The sequence below is a fragment of the Ricinus communis genome, chromosome 7, assembly GCF_019578655.1.
Source record: "Ricinus communis isolate WT05 ecotype wild-type chromosome 7, ASM1957865v1, whole genome shotgun sequence".
Taxonomy (NCBI): Eukaryota; Viridiplantae; Streptophyta; class Magnoliopsida; order Malpighiales; family Euphorbiaceae; genus Ricinus; species Ricinus communis.
In genome coordinates this window covers 5,894,663-5,918,299 of record NC_063262.1, presented here as the reverse complement: position 1 = coordinate 5,918,299, position 23,637 = coordinate 5,894,663, and the positions used below count along the sequence as shown (strand labels likewise).

Genomic DNA, 23,637 nt, shown 5'->3' with positions numbered 1-23,637 from the left:
ATTTTAAATTACTATTATTAAATAATAAATTAAATTAATAATATTTTTAATGAATTAGTAAAAAGAATACAAAATTAAATTGCAGAGTATAAAATAAAGTAATAAATAAAAATAATAAGATGATTATACAGGATTTTTAGACTTTCAGTTTTAAAATTTTAGATTTCAATTTATTTTAATTGATAAAAAGAAAAAAATTATTGACTTAGGATTAAATATTATTAAACTATTTAACTTAATTAAATAATATAATTTTTTTATAAAATTGTCTCGTTTTAATCTATTTTATTAATTTCGATTGAAATGCCTATGCGATCTAATTTTGGACTCTCGATCCGGATAAACGAGATTTTGGCCGATACATAACAATATATACTTTATTATATTTTTTAATAAAATAAAGATATTTTGACATTTTGTAATAACTTTTTATTTGGGCTTTATGCCAAATGAAGAATCAATGTTGAATTTAAGATGCTTGGAGAAGGACTCCAACGTGCTTCTTTTCGGCTGATTATCTACCTTTCATTTTTTTTTCTTTTTAACAATTATAATCACATAGTGTTATTATTAGGATTTTTTTATATACCTACAAAAAATGGGTTGTAAGATATTATTTGTAAGATCTAATATTCTTTTACAATTTAAATTTAAAAAAAAGATTTATATAATTTTTTAAACTGCATTATGGTAATTTTTTTATATTTATTGATATTCTTTTAATATTTTTTTATCATTTTTTTAATAAAATTATGGTACATCATCTTTATTCTTTATTTCTATATTTATATATTTTTATTATATTTTTTTATATATTATAATATTTTTTAAAATATATATTTACATGTCATCGAACACACTAGTTGTTATAAATTAAACATGTAATATCGTTTAATTTATGAATACCAAACATAAGAATATAAAATATAAATGATAAATCTAATAATACAAAGATATATAATATTTTTTCAGTATTTTTTATATACATTTTTATTTTTTGTTCTCATATAAGATTTAAAAAAGATAAAAGACTGTATAAATAAAAAAATAAAAAAAATTTAAAAATAAATCGTAAAAATAAAATTTTAGAAAAGGTTCTATTAATTAAGGCATAAGCCCAAACAACATGCATGGTCGTCACAAATAAGCATTAGCTGGGGGATGTATCAATTTGCAACTTAAGACACCCATTTTTTTAGAGGGGACATTAAGGAGGCTACGTTCACTATATAGGGAGTAATGTCCAGGATTTTATGGCTCTCAAAGTATGTTTTACGACCTCACTAGAATGTTGTGAAAGATAAAAAAAGTTTATAAAATGCAAAATACATATTTATGTGTATAAATTTATATCAATTAGTCACTTTAACATTTTAACTTTTGAATTAATCTAATAGACATCAGAATTTTATTTTTTTTAACATCTAGACACATGTCACTTCAATTTAACCTAACATATATTTGAACTTTATTGTTTGGTGATATTTAAATATTTCTATGCAATACATGTGAATATATTGAATGAATACACGTGTTAAAGAGTGCTCAAATATCACAAAATAGCAAAGTTAGGTATTTATTCACTAAAATTGAAAGTTAAAATGATAAACTGATTAAATTATCAAAGTTCACAGATATAAATATGTATTTGACGTTTATAAAATGATTAAAGATTTTCATAGATTCTGAAGCAACATCTTACTGTCGCATTTTTTATCGATACAATATTATTAACAAAATCATATCTTCACGATTAATAGGCTGAAGCCTATGACCGGAAACAAATCGAGCCAATTCAAGTTTTAATAAATTGAATTGAGTTCAATTTGGTCCAGTTTTGAATTTAGTTCACTATTATTTTACATAAATTTGAAATGACTGAGTTGAACAACAATAAGCTCGAGTCAAAATTAAAATTCTTTAAACTTGGCTTATTAAAATTCTAAATTTAACTTGAATTTCTAAACTTTATTGCTTTAGTATTTTAATTTATTACTTTTTTTGAATTGATTAAATATTAAACATTTAATATTTAATACAAGTTAGTTACTAAATATAATAAAAATAAAAATATTTTTACACATTAATTCATATAAATTGATATACATATAATAGTTACAATATAAAAATTACATTTAATTTTTTAGATAATTATTAATACATCCATAAATAAATTAGCTAATAATGAAGCTATGAATTTATAAATAAACCAGCTCGCAAAGAGCCAAATATTGACAAGCTTGAACTTAGTTTGTCGGTGCTAACGAATTCCAACAAAATTTTATGAAGCCGAACTCCAAGTAATTTATGAGAAATTTTATCATTTACAGCTCTGCTGAAAAAAGATAGTGTAGTTAGTGTTGAAGTTTTAATTTTGGTATTCCATTATGTTCAATTGCAGAGTACAGAATACACACATTAAAAGTTTCAGGGTTAAGATATCGTGTCTTTGCATGAAAACAATGGAAATTGCCAGAGTTCAATAAACAAAAAAGAAATATTAACATATCACAACTCTTTGTTCCATCCTTGGCGGAAATGATGCATGACAAAAGAAGGAATGAATTTTACACAAAATTGTTAACTATATAAACAATAATATCCGACCATACGTGTGATACATTACACTGTAAATCTAATACAGGTTTCAAATACAACGACTTTCTTCGCCCAGAATAAACTACAACACCAATTTCTTTCAACACATAACACCTAACTCCTCCAAGCCCCAAGTCCTCTTCCCACCAAAATAAAAATAATTTATCACCACATTGCAATACAAGAGGGGCATATATTAATTTCTCATCAATATACCTTGTTTTCATGTGTTCATGATCTTACATCTTTCAGCACTCCCCCCTTCTCAAGTTCACCAACTAGGTCCCTCAATGACGGAACTTTCATGGCTAATGTTCTGTACAGTCTAGAATACCGAGCTCTCGTGCCATCTGCAGTCCTTGCCAAAGCCAGCAAGCTTAATGCCTCAGGTAGTTGGGAGAATACTTGCTTCATTTCCTCCAAACTCATATTTTCCAATACTGATGGCCTTGGAACCACCCTTATGATCTCACCTCCTTTAGGTTCCTGAACCCGGGCATCTGCTTTGATCACCAATTCAGAGTTCGAGTTTGCTCCACATTTTATGATAAACGGTGTTGTAGACCCCGTGTTGAATTGTAATACATTCCACTGTGCCACATCAGTTTCAGTACCAGACACCAAATCTGTAGATGATTTCCTCGCATCTGCCAACTCATTTAGTCGGTCATCTTCTTCAGGAGTTGACTGTAACAATGTAAGAAAGACTGAAAAATTAGTTCAGGTAAAATAATAGTATGGCAATCAAGCTGACTCAGACAATCCACATTCAGTTGAAGATTCAGAAGTACATTTCAATATCCAAACTTTCTTCTTGAACATGGAAATCAAGCATTAATAATATTACAGGGAGAAAAAAGAAAAGGACGCAACATTCATAGGTTTTACCTGTACAAGAAAAGTTTATTCTGTTCCTTTAAATAATGAATTGTTACTATGTTCCCCCAGCCTTACTATGCAGCATAAAATCAATTCAATACGTTAGAGCATGACTTCTTCATTTTGTTGTCGTGTTTATCAAGAGTTACAATGACTTCAGACTTGCAAACATAATAATTAGAAAGACAAGTGTATCAATAATTAAACTTATTTTTCTATTTTATTTAAGTTTTTTTGTACAAGAATTAAGTTTGAGATTGAGCCTTGGCCCAATGGTAAACCTGCTCCTTTGTGACTGAAAGGTTACCAGGTCAATTTGTGAAAACAGCCTCTGTAAAACAGCAGGCAAGACTACACAGAACAGACGACCTTCCCCCAATTTTCTGAAAATGTGAAACCTCATGCATTGGGTTCACCTTTGAGCAATTAAATTTACTAAGAGGTCATAACTCATATATAGAAGTGGATAAACCACAATTAAGTAAGCGTATGGTCCTATAAGTTGTTCATAACATTAAATTTGCAATTTGAAACAAAGTGTGGATTTGAGATGATTTATATCTGGCAATTTAAAGTAAGCTCAGATGTTCAAATGATTTGATCAGGTGTCTCAGCCAGGCCAAACAGTCCATGCAACAAGTCAGTCAAGCCTGCGCCTACCAACAAAGCACATCCACTAGTTCCCACATTCCGAATAATTTCCAGTCCAACAAACAGGAAACAAATCTCTGAACGAAACTAGCCGGTGGAAAGAAAAACCATATATAAATACCTCAACAGCATGACGAGCATCCGCAATTTGGCGCTGAGCACATGGATGATCAATTTCCAGAAGGGAAGGCATCCGTTCCCCGAGTTCATCAAGAGAACTAAGCAACGCTTTCTTCTTAGTTTTACTCAAGGTGTTTACAGAGGATTGTCGCAATATATCCTGTTCCAATAGTAATTGAACTATTCGCTTGTTATTTATTCCACTTCAATCCAATGATCATATAACAGAACAGTTTCAGAAGAGAGAAAACCTTGACTTGCTTCAATATGCCATCAAGTGAAATTAGAGATGCTAATCGTGCATCCTCAGCAGCAGTTGAAGGATTATGAACAGGTGAACTGCCATCATCCAATGTTAATAAGGCTACATCGTTTCTCATTTGTTGCAAAGTCTGACAAAAAGAAATACAGCAACTTAAGCCAAGATGATACCTTTTAGAAAACGAAATTGTCAAAGCACAAGATGCACACTCAACCAGAAGTCTTTTTCATTCTTAAAAATAGATGGAAAGTCAAAAGATCAATCATCCATACACCCATGTACTATAGAAGGCATACTGACCCTCCACAAGTTTGTTCTCACCTCAAGTACAAATGTTAATGTACATATAATATAAAAGCAGACATTAGAAACAAATATCTGAATTCAATAAATGCAGAGTAAGGGAAAATCAACTGAGGACCTGAAGGTTTTCATGAATCAGACTGAAGATCTTTTTCCAACATGTCCAACACTTTTCCCCATTTTAAATCAAACCAAAACTTTTATCTTAGTTAGAATCATCTAAAAAATTGTTAATAAATATCAGCTTTTAGTCGTTGGTTTTAAAACCAGAAATTTTAAGAATCATGGAGATCGTTGTTACTATAATACAAATATTATAGACCAAGTCTTCAGTAAATTCTCATCTTATATTTTTTCCTAGAATTTACACAGATAAAATCCAAGCATTGTTACCCACAGGTTCCATGACCAAAATAACAATCAGTTTCAGCTGTTAGGATGTTGAAACTAAAGTACAACCATTTTGCCATTACCTGCACTGTTGGAAAGAGTTTGCAATTGGAGAAACTAATTTTCAAAAAGGAAGGGGTCTCCTCAACCCCCCCGAACCCCCTCCCTTCCTCCCTCTCTGAGAAATGAATGTTCTATTATCAAAATCCTATAGCAAGTCAGCTCGAGCAAAATTTCAAAATCAATGTCTTCTTAACTGAATTTTCATTGTTTTGGCTGTTAAATTTCCTTCATGACATTTTACTTTATTTCTGTTTTGAGATACAGAATTTGTAGTTCATCCATACAGTCACAAATTAAACATTCAAGAGAATAGCAGCAGTTGAAATAATCACCAAAGAATGACAAGTAAATGTGTATGTGCTAGATAAATGCTGCTTTAGTGAATTTTAACCTTTCTTCTCTTGTGATCAACAGATTCAAGAGCTGAACGCAGTTTTCCTACTTGTGTAGCATCTTCTGCATCCTCAGTTGCTAAGGTGCCAGCAATATCCTGACAAAAACACTGAAACATTAGAAGGTGCACAAGAATGCCCCCAGTCACCAACAACCCCATTAAAGCACAACTAAGATGCTCTTGGGAAAGAAAAGAAGAGATCGTCATATCACAATTCTTTTTGAAAATAGAATCTTAAACACATTCTTTCAGCTCACACCAGATAATATTTGGGCATAAATATACAAAAGCTGCCAATTGAAGAAAAAGCACCACAACATAGGGTACTATCGAAAACGACTATATCATTATACCATCATTAATAAAGTGATGCAACAGAGCAAAATTTCAGTGATCATTTGGCTCAAAGATCCCAAGTTACCATGAAATGATGAGAAGTTGAGCAACAGAGAAAGAGAACAATGGAGCAACTATTCTGAAATCATAAGAGGACATGCCATTAGATAGCCCCTTGATATATCTGTTTAATTGAGGGATTCGTAGCACAATCAGACCCAATGACAAAGGAAATTCTCAGTATACAAACAGACGATCACTTCCTGAATATATGAAGTAGAGTTCTACAAAATGAAGATAAAACACCGGTAAATAACCTTGAACATACACCACAACTGGTAGCTTTTCCTTCCCAAACAGTTGCTTGCTGAAATGAACTGAAACTTTGGATCCCAAAATTTCTAGGTTTATTCTGAAGCTCCATGTCTTTTCAGTAATTATAGCGAACTACCACGATACAATCATAAGATAATTTGCAACAGAGCAGACTATATCTGCACAAAAGAGTATACAGTACCAGGAAAGATTCCTCCAGGTTTATTCCAAAGCTCCAAGCTTTTAAAGGTTGACTGCACTACATGCAGATGGAGAGAGACAGAGAAGAAGGGGAGGAAGAAGAAGGATTGTTAAAACAATTTCATGGGAGAAAAGGGCGACCAGAGTTCTTGGATATTTGTATGTTGTGCATTTATCAATGTAGTGTTCTACCGGTAGATTCAGGTACAAGACTTTTAACAACCAAGATATGCACCAAAAGCTCCACTCTATTTTCTCACTCCAGATTAAATCTTTTGTTTTAACAACCATGATATAAACCAAAAGCTCCGCTCTATTTTCTCACTCCAGATTAAATCTTTTGGTTTTCCATCCCAGTCATTTTCAAGATTCTAGTTGCATGCACAAAAATTTCACCCGAGGTTCCATGAGAAGTACACTACAGTACACAGCATCTACATCTTCAAGTTCTGAATAAAATCACTCCTCTAAACAAAACCCCACTCTCAACATTGTAGCAATAAATCCTCTCCAAGTTCTTATCTGAAGTGTCAAATATATCTGTTAAAGACTGTTTTCTCAACAGCTCAGTTATCTCTATCTTCAAGAAAATATTTACAATGAAACTCCATCCTCGGTGAAGCATCACTGCTGTGACCAAACCTATGCTCTCTGGAAAAATGCCAATACCCCACAAGAATGGATATGACTCCTTTCAGCACCAAAGAATTCCTCTCCAGAAAGAAGAGATATGAAAGAAAACAAAACCATGAAATATATGCTTTCTTAGACAAGCCTAATCATGTAAAATAGCAGTACCTGTACCTTGTATAGTTACCCAGTGACACACTTTCTCACATATTCGATCAGAATCTTTAAAGCCCTACCCCAAGAAGAACTTCAGTAGAAGGGACGATGCAATAAGGATCAAACAGAATTTGGTTGGCAATGCATACAGAGACCAAAAATTTCTCCACCGAATATTAGTGAGAAATGACTCCATGAGAAATAAAGCTTCCCAAAGATGACAAAGCGTATGTTTGCAAAAAAGGAACTTGGATGCAAATATGAGTGAACAATAAGCAGAAGGTTATCACCAGGTTCAGTCATCACATCTAAAGTTCACATTGACCCTACCATCAAACCCATAACATGTTCATTCAGAAACAGCTGCCTAACAATAGGTTACAACCAATGAAGAGATATACCTTTAAGTGTTGCAATTGGGAAGTATAGACCCGCTTTGCATACTCAGACAGAAGTTGCCCAAGTGCGTCAGTACTGGGGGGCAGTGCAGCACCCAGTCCAGCCATCCAGCCATCCATAATTGCAGTTGAAAGGAGTTCTAACTGGCCAGTGTTCCCCCCTGAGGCATCATCCCCTGTAACAGAAAGAAACTCAAAATGTTCTGCAAGCCAGGACCTAATTTGTCGTTGCAGCTCACCAGCTGGAGTGTGAACAAAGAGAGCAGCAAGACCCTTGTTCCCTATAGCAAAACTTTTTGCTTCCTCTTGTATTTCTCTTAATTTTCCACCAGTAACCTGTTGCCTCCAAGTATCCTGTGAACATGAAAAGAAGATTCTAAGACTTGGAGTACATTTCCAACATGAAGGAATATCTTGCAAAAAATTGCTTCAGAAGCATAACCAAGTGGCTCCAAAATTCAAATTTCACGATAATGTCATGAGAAAAAAAGTGAGCATGCCCTAAACTAAAATCCCGCAGCCCATTCAAATCCTAAAACAGTTCCTCTTTGTATCCAGTTTGGTTCGGTTGAGTTAGATTTGGTTGCGCCTAGTACAAATGCTTGATATCCATTGTAGGAAGCCACAATTTCATTTTCTTTTAGCAAAATTGTGGAACAATAGAAAACAGCAAATAGCACAATATGACAGCAGCTACCTGATCAATTCCTCGCATCCTTAAAACAACTGACGACAACTTAGACTTCTTTTCTGGCTTTATATTCACCCTGAATCCCTGGATCTGGTCATCTGCATAACGCACGGGAGATCTTCCAGGACTGCTACTTCGGCTGGAACTTCTACTTCGTCCAGTATTAGCCTTCTCTAAAAAGCACTCAACAGGAGAAACCTACAAATGTAGAAAGTAAAACAGCATGCATAGTGATCTCAGTGGAGATACAGGTGACAGAAGATATTCTCAGAAGAGAAGCGAATAAAAGGCCATCATATTTTTACCTTTATAGACTGCAGTTCTGGGGACCTAGCAAGTAAAGATCTTATATACAGAATTCTAACCCGAGAAACAAGCATGGTATCCATCACTCTTTTAGGCTCCATTTTACGGATAAAAGAGAACACAGCGTCTCTAATTTCAGCAAGTATTTCATGCTCTCTAGAAGCACCTGCTTTAATGACTGCTGCAAGCACCTGTAATAGCAATAGTTACAAACAGGAAAGACAGAATTTTGGAAAAACAGAAAATATGAGGCCATATAATGTAAATTTTTCAGCCAGAGAGATAGGAAATTCAATGTGCTCTCTTTATCTATTATCAAGCCTAATCATTGTTAATTCTAAGTAGCAGGACAGACATAAAAGCATCTGTTTACCCTCAGGAACCAGTTGAAAAGTTAAAGGACAAACAACAAACATGAAGCATCAGAATATCAAACCAGAAAAAAGATAATAGAGGAATGAGCAGAGACAAATAATAAAAATTCCTACAGCTAAGATTTTCTGACAATTATTTCAATTGAAAAATTAACCAAGATAAAGAAACATGAGTGCATAAGCTATTTGGTCAGAAAAGCACTAGAATAGATCTAACTTTTCTATGCCTTATCCATGAGAAGGTACAGCACATTTATTCCCCACTTTCACATTGATTATACATTATAAGACCAATACAATTTTTTTTTCGAAACAGCAAACAGATCATAGTGAGTCTGTAAAGTCATCGTTCAAACCGAATTATAGAACAATTAAACACGTACCAGCATCAAAAGCTTGTTTGCTCCATCTGAAATTGCAGCAAGGCTGTCATATTGGTCAGGATCAAAGTCATTAAGGGCAGCTGTAAGATACTCTCCTGCTGGTGTAGATTTAACACTCTCAGAACCCGACTTAACCAGAGCAACTGTGCCATCTGTCTTATCTGCTACCAGTGGTGAAGAAACATCCATAGAACGTCCTTTATTGTTGCTATCATTCCTGTTATAAAAGAAACATTACAGGAAATCAGCATATAGCTACAAGGCTATGAAGAAGATAAGAAACAGAAAACCATCAAATCTACTTTAATGTGTTAGAATAACACCTTGCCATGTCCCGTGTCTGAACATTAACTGTTCCTCTGGGTGATGGACTTGCCACCTGAGAAAGAATGTAGAAATTAAAACTTAGATACAATTGTTAGGTGAATAATAGAAGAATCATTGCCAAAAGTAGATTGATAGTATCCCACTAGGCATACCAGAAACTGTGAAAAAATTTACACAAAACTCAATAGAAGTTTGGAAGCACAACAGTGAACATATAAAAGCCAGCAGACCAGCAGAACATGATACATAATTTTTAACAACCTGATCTAAAATAAATACTTTCATGCCTGCCTACCTGCATACAAATACATAAACATACATATTTGGAAAGCCACTAGAGAAAAGCTTTTCTCGATGCAAGATTACCATTCAGCTAATTGGAATCAGCAAATGATTTTAAAATCTTGGAGTTTACATGGATGGTGATAGTCAGTGTCATATACCGAGCCTTATTTTTAAGTTCTTTAAACCTAACTCATATACATAGCATGATGTTGACAAGTGAAGTGAAACAGCTCACAGAACCCTCAAATTTCAAATGATTTACTTATAGTAACTTCATGTAAATGAAGGAAATGAATAATACCGACAAAAAGGTACAGAAATTTGAAAAGCATGCAGATGTTGAATCAGCAAAAAAACAATATATACATGCATAAAAATAAATATAAACATGTCCTCACAGTATTGCAAAAAAAATACCTGGGGAGATCCAACTAGTGATGCTTTCTCTGTTAATCTATCAAACAATTTTTCGTTTTCCTCATGCAGTCTCTGCAATATCACAGTTATGGTCAATAATAAGTAAAGGATATGAAAGCAAGACCATAAAGTCGGGAATAAGATTGACGGATTCATGATGATAGGAAAACCACATAAATCATTCAGTACTTGCTTTTCCTTACCTTTTCTCCATAAGGGCCATACCATTCACATGGAGAAAGGAAAGTAAGCAGGTTTATGCAAATGCATTACCTGGAGCTTCCATTGAGCCCTTTTGGGACTGCTTCTGCAAAACCCAATTTTCAAAAAAAAACAAAAAAAGAAAAGAAAAGATTTTGAGTTTGAAAACTGCTTTCCAAAAGAAGCAGGTGAATTGATGTTTTTTCCAAAAGCAAGTTTGACAAAAGCAATATATATATATGTATTAAATCAAAGAAATTCTAAACCTATTTCTTTTCGCTCAACAACAATTTCAAATAGGCCTATTGTCACGTAGGTCGAGGCTTATGCAATGATGTCCAGATTTCAGTTAAATTTTGAATATTCATAACTATTTTAACATGTAGGTTTGTAGAGTTAACAAACCTCAATCAGTGCATCACGTTTTTTAAGTTCTTCTTCAAGCTTTTTGGTTACTGCTGAAGAATCCATGCCATCCCCAGTTGCCTTGGAAATCGAAGAAACTCCAGGCCCTAATTCTGAATCAAGTGCTGACCTACCTTCATTGGAACGAAGCGCTTCATTGAGCTGTGACTCCATGCTTTTGATTTTGGCCTACGTAATAATGCAAGTGTTTACATCATCATATGACAATGTACAACAAGTTTTGACTAGAACAAGAGAAACAACAGTTAGACATTTTATTTTCATTCTAATTTTAACTAAGCTCTAACTCACAAAAATGTGAAAAAGGAAAACTCTATTTCTTATGAAGTGAAAAATAGCTACATGAATTGTTTTGATTGGTTTATTTGAAAGTCATTTAGTTAGTTATAGATCCAACCCTCCCAAGATGTCCACTTTTCTCTCATCCAACTACTCGATACAAAAATTCATAAGATTTATTCAAGTTGTGTAGCACTAATATAAATAAAATATATAAATGCAAGCCAGGTTTTAGATATTATTAATCAATATGAGTTGTATTGCCTGGTGCATATGGGTTTTTTAGCATGCCAAATGGAACTTGCCATTTGAGGAAAGTAAAAGAAAGAAAGAAGAGGAGGCATAGTTGTTAAACTTGCAAGTCAACTTGTACAATTTTTACGAGTTAGAATTTGTCGGTCGAATTAACACTTACACCAAACCGTCTTTGGATAAAGTTTAAACTAGTGAGTTAATATGATAAAATCAGTATTCAGAAAGAGAAGGGTTTGCTTACTGAAAAATCAAATTTTGCATCTCAATAATATAGCGCACGCTTTAACTTAAGTTAGATAGTCCCTAAAAAATTTAAAAAGAAAAAAGAAAAAGAAAAGGAAATGCTAGAAATGTAGTTCATATTATTAATAAGGGGTATTTAACTGCAAGAAGTTAAAAGAAAAGAATAAATTGAAAGAATCCACTGTACTCAAAAACTCATCCTTAGCACATATCAGTTTGCATGCATAAAACAAACCGAGGGATACATTAGTAACCCAAGTATCCATTTGATTATATTTCAAATGATATGCATAGAGCTTTGGAGGTCCACGTTACTCTTCCACTCATTGATTGTTAGGATTCAAAATGTTTTAACTTCAACAATCCCAATAAACCTATCATTTGTGAATTTTAATCTACACACTTTGTCATATTGAAATAAGCAATTGGAACAGGGGCTGGAATTCGGTAGCTGGACATTTTTCTTTCTGCTTTTCTATATCCATCTCTCGAGCTTCCCTAGTTTCTAATGAAAGCTTTCTTCTTTTAAAGCCCTAGTATCTTCTGGGCTTGAACTGTAATTTGTTTTGCAATTGGCAGCTCACTTATATGAATCGGGCTATATGTACATTTAAAAAAAATTCCAAAGTTGATTTCTTATGAATTCTGCATTTGGATAGTCAACCCTTTTTCATCTTCTTTTTTATATATAGACATTTTTGTAGAAAGTGGTTTCTTCATATAAATTCATTATTTTCTTATGAAGCAAAACTATTACACGCTATTGCCCTCATGATTTCATGTGAGTGAATAGTTTGTTTGATATTTATTATAATAATTGGTTGAATTTTTAGTTAAATTGATAATAAATTATGAATTTAAGCCTTTTTTTTCAAAAGAATAATCATAGTTTTGCCAGACTGCCAGCAATACGATCACATACAAGCTAAGAGCACAACTGAGACCGATAGCTAATACCATAACCTATACATTAGTTAAAGCCCTGATACAACCTGGAAACATGCTCATATCAAGAATGAGAGAAATGTCAAAGCAGTTCTAGGTAGAGCACATTAAGCAGAAAAGATATTCATCAACAGCCAGAACTCTTAATCCTCATAAAATAAATGAATAATATTGCATTCATGTGGAAGTAGCATGACATGGTAATTCCATGTAAGTGAAAGAAACTTTATGATTATACCTACTAAAATCTATTAAAGAACCTCACGATATAAAAGAAAATTGATACACACCAACCTGCAATGTCTGAATTGTGGAATCTCGTTGCTGCATCTGTATTTTCTGCTCCTGTTCCATTTGTAACAACTGAGCCACTTGATTTCTAAGCTGAGTATTTTGTTCCTTTTCATTCTTATGCTTGTCTGCAAGCATGATATTCTCAGACTGCATCAATCAAACAAAAGCAATGAAACAATTTAGTACTTACCTGAAGCGGCAACATTATTAATTGTAAGACATGGAATTTGGAGGTGTGGAAGAAGCAGGGAACTATAAACAATCTTATACCAATACCCAACCCAAAAGAATAAAGAGAATGTAGAGCTTTTGCAATGAAACACAGATGCATGTCATCATTCATCAAAAAATAGCAAGTATATAAAAATCATCAAATTACAAACCTTTAAGTCTGATTGCAATGTGAATGAGACTTTCCATGCCTTCTGAACTTCATTGTAGAGTAGGACACACTGATCATTAGCATCTTTAAGCGCTTGCTTTAGTCCCAAAACCTCTTGTTTCAGATCCTGGATTTCCTTTTCCTTTTCATATAACTCTTTCCTTGCATCATTTGCCTACAAGAGCCGTCACAAACTAGAGAATTGATATCTTCCATGATGGTGCTATATCCATGAAGTTCCAGCAAAGAATTTTTAGATTATGGCATGCTGAACTACAAAAGTTATGTAGACTCAACAGTTATATTTCCAACAGGAAGTTCAGAAAAAAAAAAAGTAAACAAGAAAAGAACATGAATCCCAAATAGCAAAATGGAAGATGCAACAACAAGAGTAAATTTCACACATAAGAACCTTTGGAAGTTCATATCTGGTACATTTCTGTTTTTCCTATTAATAAATACAATACTAATGATGGGACTTGTATTTGCTTCTGGAAGATATCTGGTGCAGTCCAAAATATTTTTCTTACCTCGCTAATTACATTTTTTGCTTTGGATAATGCTACTGTTTCCCACTTTTTAGCTCATACTAACAATATCTTCTCCTAGAACTTTCACTAAAATTTATAGAAATCTTCATGACAGTGAGATGATGAAGTTATATTCATCATTTACTAGTTAGATTCTCTTCAACTGCATAAATGAAAGTCTTAACTGAGTACAAAGGAGACAACATATTCACATAGCAAACACCAAGTAGTTTGGGATCAAGGCTTAGTTGAGTTGAGTCTATCTAGTGGCGGCCCAGGGCGCATAGGAGGATTTGGTCTATAGATTCTCTGGAAGACTCTACCAAATTCTTCCATTCATTTGTTCCTCTCATGACTATTCTTTTCACTGGACTAATAAAATCTTTTTCACTTGACAATAAAATTCGAAAAGTTACAAGTGTCACTCAAATCAAGGGCTTACATTTGGCGAGTAAATCTCAAAAGGAGGGATACTAGTGATGCATTGCATAAGAGAAGGAAGGTCCTCCAGCTTATTTTGTTATGTGCTATAAGCATGGTGCGCCTCATTCTCGAAATCAACTTTTAGTGTTTTACTGTTCTTTCAAGCATTATCTGGAGATATTTGTTGGTTTAAAACAAAGAGGATTTATGTTAGCATAAATGCCAAATTTAGGATTTTTTTTGGCAGTATTATGGAGAATTTGTTCGAACAGGAAATGCATTTTCAAAATTTAGAGCTTGTCACTCAACTTGTTCTGTCCACAAGGTAACTTGTCTGCTTCTATGGGCTTATGCTTGAGGAGCTTTCAAGGAAAATTAAATAAGTATTACTTAAACTCGATTGGGGGTCATTAGATTAGTCTTGGCTTTATGCTTTTTCCTGTAGTTCTATGTTGATTCCAAAAGAGGATTACATACTCCACATGATCATCTCCTTTATTTCTTAATAGAACTTCTTTCCTCGTTAAAGAAAGGAAAAACAAACCAAAATCATGCTCAAAGTGTGTTCTCCAAATTTATCAATTCTTTTGTTTTACTATGATTGGCCCTTTTTCTAAGCAAGAAAAGTAAGCTGGTTCCAGATTTTGTCTGCACAAGGTCCTCGACAGTTGATGCAGCCAAGAGGTATGCTACTAAGTTGAGTTTATTTTAATTATGAAATACATGACACCCTATCCTACACCAATTAATTATTAAGCAAAACCACTGATTTTAAAAGTAAGAAGAAGAAATTACCACATCTCTCCATTTCTTAATTGTATCACGATTTCCAAGGCTTAATATAGCGTTTCGAGCCCTGGAGCAGAAATTGAGGGATGATAATGTCTCGGACAAATGTGCTGCATTTGGAAAAACATTGAGTATCATCAAAGTTTTTGAGCTTCCACCTGCAAAAAGAAAAGGGAAGAAATATTGACCATTCCTAATCAAGAAAGAAAAAGGTTATTGAGGTAAAGGAAACAAGAGGGAGAAAGAACGCAGCAATTGGACAAGCAGTGAACTCAATTCCTTATTGAAAGAAAAATAGAAGAATACTCTTTTCTGACAGATCAATAGCAACAACATTCTAGATGGATCATTGGATAGAACACAAAAAGAAGTAAGGACCAGTATTGTATCATCCAACAATAAGGCCAACATGATTCACAGCATCATAGTGTGATTTCTGGTTGAAGATCTAAGCAATGAAGCATAAATGTTTCTATCATAGTTGTTGACATCAAAAGAACTCAAACTACTCGAGAAAACAAAATTCCAGCAAAACCTATTATACCTACCATGTGTACCCAGTATACCAATTAGCTAATGGATTAACATCAATTAAATGGCAACCACATACCTAAAAACAAATAAACTAAAGAACAATTTAATATAATGTGAATAGAGCACAATTAGAAAATCACCATTTAGGCCATTCTAAAGAAGTCAATTTTGTTGATCTTATAATTCATACTGAAACATTGGAAAAAAATTTCATTCATACATGACAAGAGCATGATACCTAGGGAGTCTGCAAGTAGTTTTGTGAGCATTGAATTTTCATAAGGAACAACATCCTTCCTTGAAGTCAAAGAAGATAAAACATCCCCCAACCTACAAGCAAAAGATATATTGCAGTAAGACCATGCAATGGAATGATAAAATGAAACTCGGAAAGGACAGGTCGTAAATGTCAAAATCATTGCAACTTCACAAAGTAAGTGGATAATAAATGCCCCACCTTGCCAACCAAGTGTCTCAAACTATATTCTATTCCCAGAAAAAACTAAAAAAGAAATAATCTCAGCTTCAACAACTCCCGAGTCCAAAAACCTCCTCAATATTATTAAACAAGAAAAAGTGCCAACACAACATACGCTGAAAGTGATTTCATCACATGCAGCAAGTCTGTCACACGCTCTCCACTATCATCTTCTGTAATTAAGCCTTCGCTTCCAGCCAGATCAACAAGAGAAAGTTTGCTGTACAAGTTTTCTCCACTGATCAAGTTGTTATAATACACATGTATTGTAATGATCCTGACAAGTGCAAGACAAGAAATTTACATAAATTAACGAGATAAGAACTTAAAATCACCACCACAGAATTGATGGCAGTTTCACCCAATATATAGCAGAACCTGACAACAATATATAAATTTGCTGTAGAAATTATAAACTTAGTACTATAAACAAGCTTGTGATTTGTCTCTTCTTTTTTCTGGAGATCACTGCGTAAAGTTTAAGGTTGCAGCTTTGATGCTTATTTCATTAAAATTTTAACAGCTAAAAAGGTTGGAACACAAGGGAATATAACATTTTAGCAAACTTTAAAAAGAAGGCACTACCAAAATATTCAGAACTGTCCTCCAAAATTAATAATACAAGCCACAAGAGACCCCCAGCTGTCCTTTTAACAGTCTTATGACTTTTAATTACGTTTCTTTTAATTCCAACCCGGCTAATTGGGGTTCTTGTGAGTTTCCTAGAATTGTAGTGATTTCTAAATTTTCCAGAGAAAATTAGTGAAAGTTATCCATGAGATTCTGCGCTGCAACAATTCTTATTTTGAGGTTTTATTATGTAATCTTATTTTTAGGAAATAAAAGCTTATAGTTTTTTATTGAATAATGCATTTAAATTAGGACGAGGATTACTGGGAGTCTGAATATTAATAAATACAGTAAGGAATGAAGTTTAATTTTCACAAACGAAAACTGGTCCTTTCAAACAAATATACCACATTAAGCATAAATAATTAAGTGATTTAAGTTCAGGATTGATGATATATCAACGCAATCATTTTAATAATCTTCACAACCTAAGTATGGTGTTTTTCTAACGCATTGTCCAAGAATTTATTTCTGACTGGAGAGGTTATAAATTCTTCTTCTAATAGTTGACTAAGTAAATGCACAACAAAGTATCGTCATATGAGAGAGAGAGGGAGAGAGAGAGAGAGAGAGAGCAGTCTTAGCAGGTAGAAAATATAAGCCATACAAATGAGAAACATTGAACTTTGATATGTTGCTTCCCCGAGCCTGAAATGCAGCTTTCAAGACTTTAGAAAATTCTAAGGGATTATCTACTTTTGCTTGCACAAGTTCGATAAGAGATTCTTCCAATCCCATGTGAATCTTCTGCAGACCGCTCTCTGATTCTGATAGCAAATCTCTTATCTGTAAGAGCATGAAAAAGGTCAAGATTAGAGCAAAGATGGCATGTTGAAGTTATAATTTAGTCACAATGCAAACCAAATAAAATGCAACAAACTAAACCCAGAAAACTCAGCTATTAAACAGTGGACAAAAGAAGTCTAGAGACAGAAAGAGATTAGCGCATGACCTGTTCATTATAAAGCTCGAAAACTGTGACAAAGAAATTGAATCGAGAAGTAGAAGTTGAATCGGAGTTAGCTAAATCAAACAATTCCTCAAAACATCGTGCGTATAGACCACGATCATGGCTAGATCCTTCCTGGAGGAAAAAAGAAGTAAGATCATGTCAAAGAAGCAATGTACATATTAGATTCCTAAAGTATGCCAAAGGCATACTAAGAAGGCAATTAAATGCCATCAAAAGGCAACAAAACCAGAAGAATCAAAATAGAAAATCTAGCTTAATCACTACATGTTTTGGTTTCTTTTAAAATTATTCAGCTGCTTTCAAAAGATTATGATGTCTAAAGAATGAACATAGAGAATTTCAGATCCAAAAGGAGAAAAGATATGTCACCAATCAACCTGACTTAAGACTTAACCACTCTAATTTTTTAAGACTATGTTTATGTGTAATATGATATGCAACAATATGATAATAATGATCAAGCATTTCAAACTTACAAAACCTTTACGACTAATCTACACAGAAACACATTCTTATGCATGTACATGCATGAAGGAAAAAGATATAATACACAAAAACACGAGTGTCTGCTTGTCCCTGTCTACATATTATATGCACAAACATAATACATTAAATATAAAGATCTGGAGAGAGAGAGAGAGAGAGAGAGAGAGAGACCATAGTGTGTGTCTTTCCAGAGCGAGTTTGTCCATAAGCAAATATTGAAACATTGTATCCATCCAAAGCTGATTGCACAAATGGTTGAACATTACTAAACAGTTCAGCTGCATAACAAACATCCAAGCCAAGAAGTTTAATACAGAAGCTGACACACTGCCATGGCACAAGTAAAATAAAACAATAACTGAGGATGAGTTCCAGAAAGTTCCCCATTTCCTAGGGCCATTATGATTAATAAGAAAGAAAAATTATACATAGAAGATTCACATATATAGCAAAAGTTTTTGTATAAAAACCTTGTCCAACATGGGGTCCATACACTTTGTCAAATTCAAAATCCTTTTTGGGGTTGGCAATGGTATCATCACCAGTAGTGATGCGGACAGTGCACTCATCGGGAAATTCAATGATGGAAGGACCTTCATCTTCAAATAATGGTCTTGCACGACAGAAAACCTTTATATTTCCTGAAATTAAAAACTTAGTTTTATCAAGTGACTACTTCATGAAATTGTGTTATCTCAATCCAGTATATTTCAAAAAAAATTACATACAGAAAAGAATTAATACTGAGTACAAGTGAATGTTTGCACATTACAGACAAGTCAGAAAAGATAAAGTTACAGAAGATTAGCACCTTTGGCCGTCAGCAAGTCGTTAAACAGCCTTTTCTTCTCATGGATCAATGGAGATATTCGAGCCTCAGTTTCAAAGGCAACTTGATCTGGCATTTATATTTAGATAAAGTTCAAATCCATCAACAGAACCCACCAACAACAAAACCTTGAGAAAAAAGAAGCAAAGATGGTGTGACAGTGTGAAGCACATAAAATGTTTTACATATTTGAAATTTTTTCACAAATTCACTATTTTAAGGATTAATTATGTCCATAACACAATCTTACTAGCATGCAATATTAATTCTTCTTATGCGTACAGAAGATTGACAGAAAACTTATAAAAGTAATCTCAGACAAATCCACATCAAATGCATTAAGTTATTTCCAAACAGAAAGACTAACACCCATCTCTAGGGTGAAAGATTGTCCTCTAAAAGTATTTAATTCAGTTCAAAACAGAATTGGAGAAGAACTCAATTCCTTACCTAGCTTGCGAGTTTTCTCAGCAAGAACACCTAAATAGCGTGTTACTCGATCAAGTTTTGCATTAGAGTATTCCTGCAGATCACTTGCTTCTTGCCTCAATTCCAGGTAATCTTCTTTTGCAAGCTATTCAGAACATGTGAACATGTTTTTTTATCAATACATGTGAGAATTTACTAAGGGGTACCAGGGGGTGAAACCCTAGTACAAAAAGAAAGGAAATCATTTACAAGACAGATAATCCACAAATCATTTACAAGACAGATAATCCAAAAATCCAAAAGAAAGAAAGAAAATCATTTACAAGACAGATAATCCACAAATCCAAAAGAATATGACCATCAACCAAGAATCTCCTACACCAACGGCATACTATACTCAAACCCCAAGAATTTCACCTTCACATACAAGTTACGACAGAATTTTCCTAAAATTATAGCCCCCTCCATACTCTTTTCCGATCATGACCCATGTCCTAATTGACAATATCAGATGATTGGCATGTCAACATTTATGGTATTCCTAAAATACCCTGAAAACCTTGCAACACCATTATGCTATAATGTTAAACTTCATTTATTTCGCAAACAAAAGAAGCCTCTGTTTTCCAGTGTTTAACATGTGAAGAATAAGCGGCCGCAAAATATAATTTCCTAATTAAAAAGAAAACAATAAAGTTACCATACTTTTACAAACTCAGAAAAGAAGGATCATGAGAAACATTAAATGTATCCACCAGTTCAGAAACCAATGCAAACTGTTGTCTATCTTTATTAGATCATACATGATCGCCACAATTTACCCCATTTCACTTTATTCAAGTACACTAAAACTAAGCACAGGAAAATAAATGGAGTTCTCACAGGTCCAATCATTCCCATGGTTTCTAAGTTGAAATAAACTTAAATTTTATGGTGTACTCCAAAACACCAAAAAGAATTGTGTAGTTGAATTTCAATGTTAAAGCCAAACAGAAAATATTTCACTTTCTCATAAAATATTTCCGTACTAATAATCTCCATAAAGGACAATGAAGCCCTAATGTTAAATTTTCAAAAGAAATTACCATAAAAATAAAAAGTGAAAGAGTTAAATTATTTCTCAGTTTTTACCACATCTTCCAAACTTAAATCACGAAGAGTTAACTTGTATAATAATGCTGGATTTATTAGTAAATTTTTTATTTTGAGAATAGAGAATGGAATCCATATTAGTATTCCATTTGCCATCCACAAATTTTAGGAGTTTTCTTTTATCAATCAATAATTATCAAATTGGATCTTAAATTCCTTAGTAGCAGCTAAATATAATTGTCTTGCAAATATATCATGATCATATACGAACACACAAATGTGTAGGATGTTATCAACAAATAACTAAATATGTTAGCATCCCTTTTCATTGCAACTCTTCCTATTGACAGTTAAGTAAGTTTGAAAATGGGGAAGAAAAAAAAGACAAAAGAATTCTGATCTATTATTTACCAATGAATTATGTATCATTTACAGGAGCAAAGGAAGGTTTCCCCTCGCTCCCAAAAGCCCTCCCACCATGTTCAGTTTTGTCAATTTGTAAGAGGGGTCAATCAGTAACATTTCTTCCTTTTTTGAACAATAAGAGTACACTTGCTCAGCTACAGTTAATATGTAAATCCCAACAAATATAGTCCAACCAAAAACATGCAAATCAAAATGAAAACAAATACGTTAAACAACCATAAGTTGGTCTTTTGCATCCTAGCAACCTTTCTTCAACCATAACCTAGTTCACATAAGAAAAAAAATAAAGCTTTCACATCCTAGCAAGAAACCATCCAAAAAGAAAAATTCTTGACCTATCCAATATATTAGAGGTGAGAACCCCACTAAAACAAGCCCATCAGTCATGTCTGTCACAGTCGCTAGTTCACAGAAATGCTATAGTCCAGCAACTCAACCCTGTCAGGTTCAACAAGGAAGATCCTGCATTATGAAAACTGATCTACAAGACTAGAAAAAAGAAAAGGACAAATCACATTATGCAATATGGTCATTCTTTAAGAGCCTCAGCTTACCTGCTAATAATCTCATTATATGCAGCTTGATTCACAACTACTCTGCTGCAAAGCCCTATACTGCAAGCTACTATGTCCAAGAAGCATCACCTCTCCCTTTTAAGCCCAATTTACTTCGGAAGAGAGGGGCAGAATTCAATATCCCATAAATAGACTAAGAAACCACCAACACAAAGGTAACTACATAAACTAAGGACGGTATACATGAACTGAACTCAACATGCATTACCCAAAACTTCATTTCTCTAAGTTCAAGCCCATTCTTCAAATGTAAAGACAAGGACGAGAATGAAAACAAGAAGAAGAGAAAGAAAACCTCAAAAAAGCCATACATGCTATTCTTTTGCTTCTAACATTATGCAAATTTGGATAAAAGTAGTAAACTTTTGAACTCAAAACTCAATGGATTGTAGTGCAACCTTATCCACCCCATTTAATCCAATACTTCATAGCCACACAGTAAGTGCCAATATTTGCGTTATTTAATTCATGATTAGTACATTAATAAGAAAAAATCAAACTTTCACCAAACATTTTCCAAATTACTGTAATTAAAACACTAATGGGCTTAATACATAATTCAAAATGCATTACATATATACCTTAATCTTATCCTTCAATCGAAGAACTTTAGAAGCCAAAGCTTGTTTAGAAAACTCAAAATTCTCCCTTGGCAAAACCGAAGCATTAGAGATCGAGTACCTCCGTAAAAGCGGAGCAGCAGCCACCACTCTATGTTCCTCCTCTGCCTCCACGGTCGGGGCCGATGACTTCCTTGTCTCAAATCCAGTCACCTCCCAGTTCCATCTGTTCCTCTGCTCCGCCATTTCAAAAAGCCCTAGCTTTCTCTCTCTCTTTCTCTCTATCTCTCTATCTCTCAGTTTCTCTCTCTAAAAATTAACAAGAAAACATCAATGTCTATCCTAGTGTTACCTAGAGATCATCATCAAAATTGAAGCTTTTTGTTGGCATCACTGCTGGTTTTTGTTTTTCCCTCTAACGAGATTTTAATGGTGGAGAATTGGAGATGTAATAGCGTCTATACGGTGGCGTTTTAACGTTGGACACTCTTTGGGCTTCAGGGACACTAGTTTATGTGCGCTTGTAATTCGGTTACATTTCGCTCTCAATTCAATTCGATAAGGAGAGAATGAATTGTGGACCTGTGGTGATGCACGTGACCACTGTTCGCTCCCTCTCTTTTCAAAATCAAAAATATTGAAAATAATTTTTTAATAATCAACCAAATAAACTGCTTTGCTTTTTTGTCTTCTTATGAGCTGGCAAGCTTCTTGTGTTTGATTGGTAGGTTCAGCCTGGAACCTGGACCCACTTCATAGTAATGGCTCCCAATAGCATAAACTACAGATCTTTTAATGCGACCATAACTATACTTATGTCTAGCCGGTCAATTTAATGGCTAAGTAATTACATTAATTAATTATTACTTAATCTTTTATCCATCCATTTAATTTTTTTTATTTATAAAAAATTTAACCGATCGTAGATTATTCGACAAAGGAAGTTATTCGTCTATGCTTATTTTAAAAATGAAAACCAACATACTACAATAAAGATAACTCGGAAATAAATAGTTTTTTATTTTAGTTAAATATAGTCGACATAATTTATTTGTATATATAATAAAATAGTATATATTATTTTTATATAATTATACAATATCTTAAATATTTTAATTATATAAAAATTAAAGCTAACAAATAAATAAAATAAGTTTATTAGTTTACTCATAATATTTATTTATGTACATTGTATAAAATAAATGTCAAATTAAAAGAAATTAATTATCTTTTCAATTTAGTTATTCATTGATTGTTAAAAATTAAAAAAAAATAATCGGACTTTTTCTAATTTAGTTTGATCATTGTTTTCCGCCCCTAAACACTATATCATCCTGACACAGTTTTTTAATTTTTTCCTTCTGCAGACAAAATTGAAA

General features: G+C 33.4%; 1 protein-coding gene across 3 annotated transcripts; it reads right to left on the bottom strand.

Moving 5' to 3' along the window:
• Positions 1-2,546: 2,546 nt before the first annotated feature.
• Positions 2,547-22,774, bottom strand: LOC8267045 (kinesin-like protein KIN-14B). 3 transcript variants are annotated; one of them, XM_048376530.1, is made up of 25 exons: positions 22,280-22,418; positions 21,678-21,790; positions 21,459-21,561; positions 19,627-19,750; positions 19,159-19,304; positions 18,818-18,988; positions 18,519-18,625; positions 17,841-17,972; positions 17,496-17,674; positions 16,374-16,535; positions 16,019-16,110; positions 15,253-15,404; positions 13,506-13,679; positions 13,123-13,269; positions 11,086-11,274; positions 10,480-10,551; positions 9,774-9,829; positions 9,451-9,667; positions 8,693-8,884; positions 8,394-8,585; positions 7,700-8,050; positions 5,658-5,756; positions 4,500-4,640; positions 4,250-4,408; positions 2,547-3,285 (listed from the first exon to the last, which is right to left on the bottom strand). In XM_048376530.1, the coding sequence occupies exons 5-25, from the start codon at positions 19,250-19,252 to the stop codon at positions 2,830-2,832; spliced, it is 3,534 nt and encodes a 1,177-aa protein (XP_048232487.1). In that variant the 5' UTR covers positions 19,253-19,304; positions 19,627-19,750; positions 21,459-21,561; positions 21,678-21,790; positions 22,280-22,418; the 3' UTR covers positions 2,547-2,829. The 3 variants fall into 3 exon arrangements, with proteins under 3 accessions (XP_048232487.1, XP_048232488.1, XP_048232486.1); XM_048376531.1 differs by lacking the exon at positions 21,459-21,561; XM_048376529.1 differs by lacking the exons at positions 21,459-21,561; positions 21,678-21,790 and having other exon boundaries at positions 19,159-19,245; positions 22,280-22,774.
• Between the last annotated feature and the right edge of the window lie 863 nt (positions 22,775-23,637).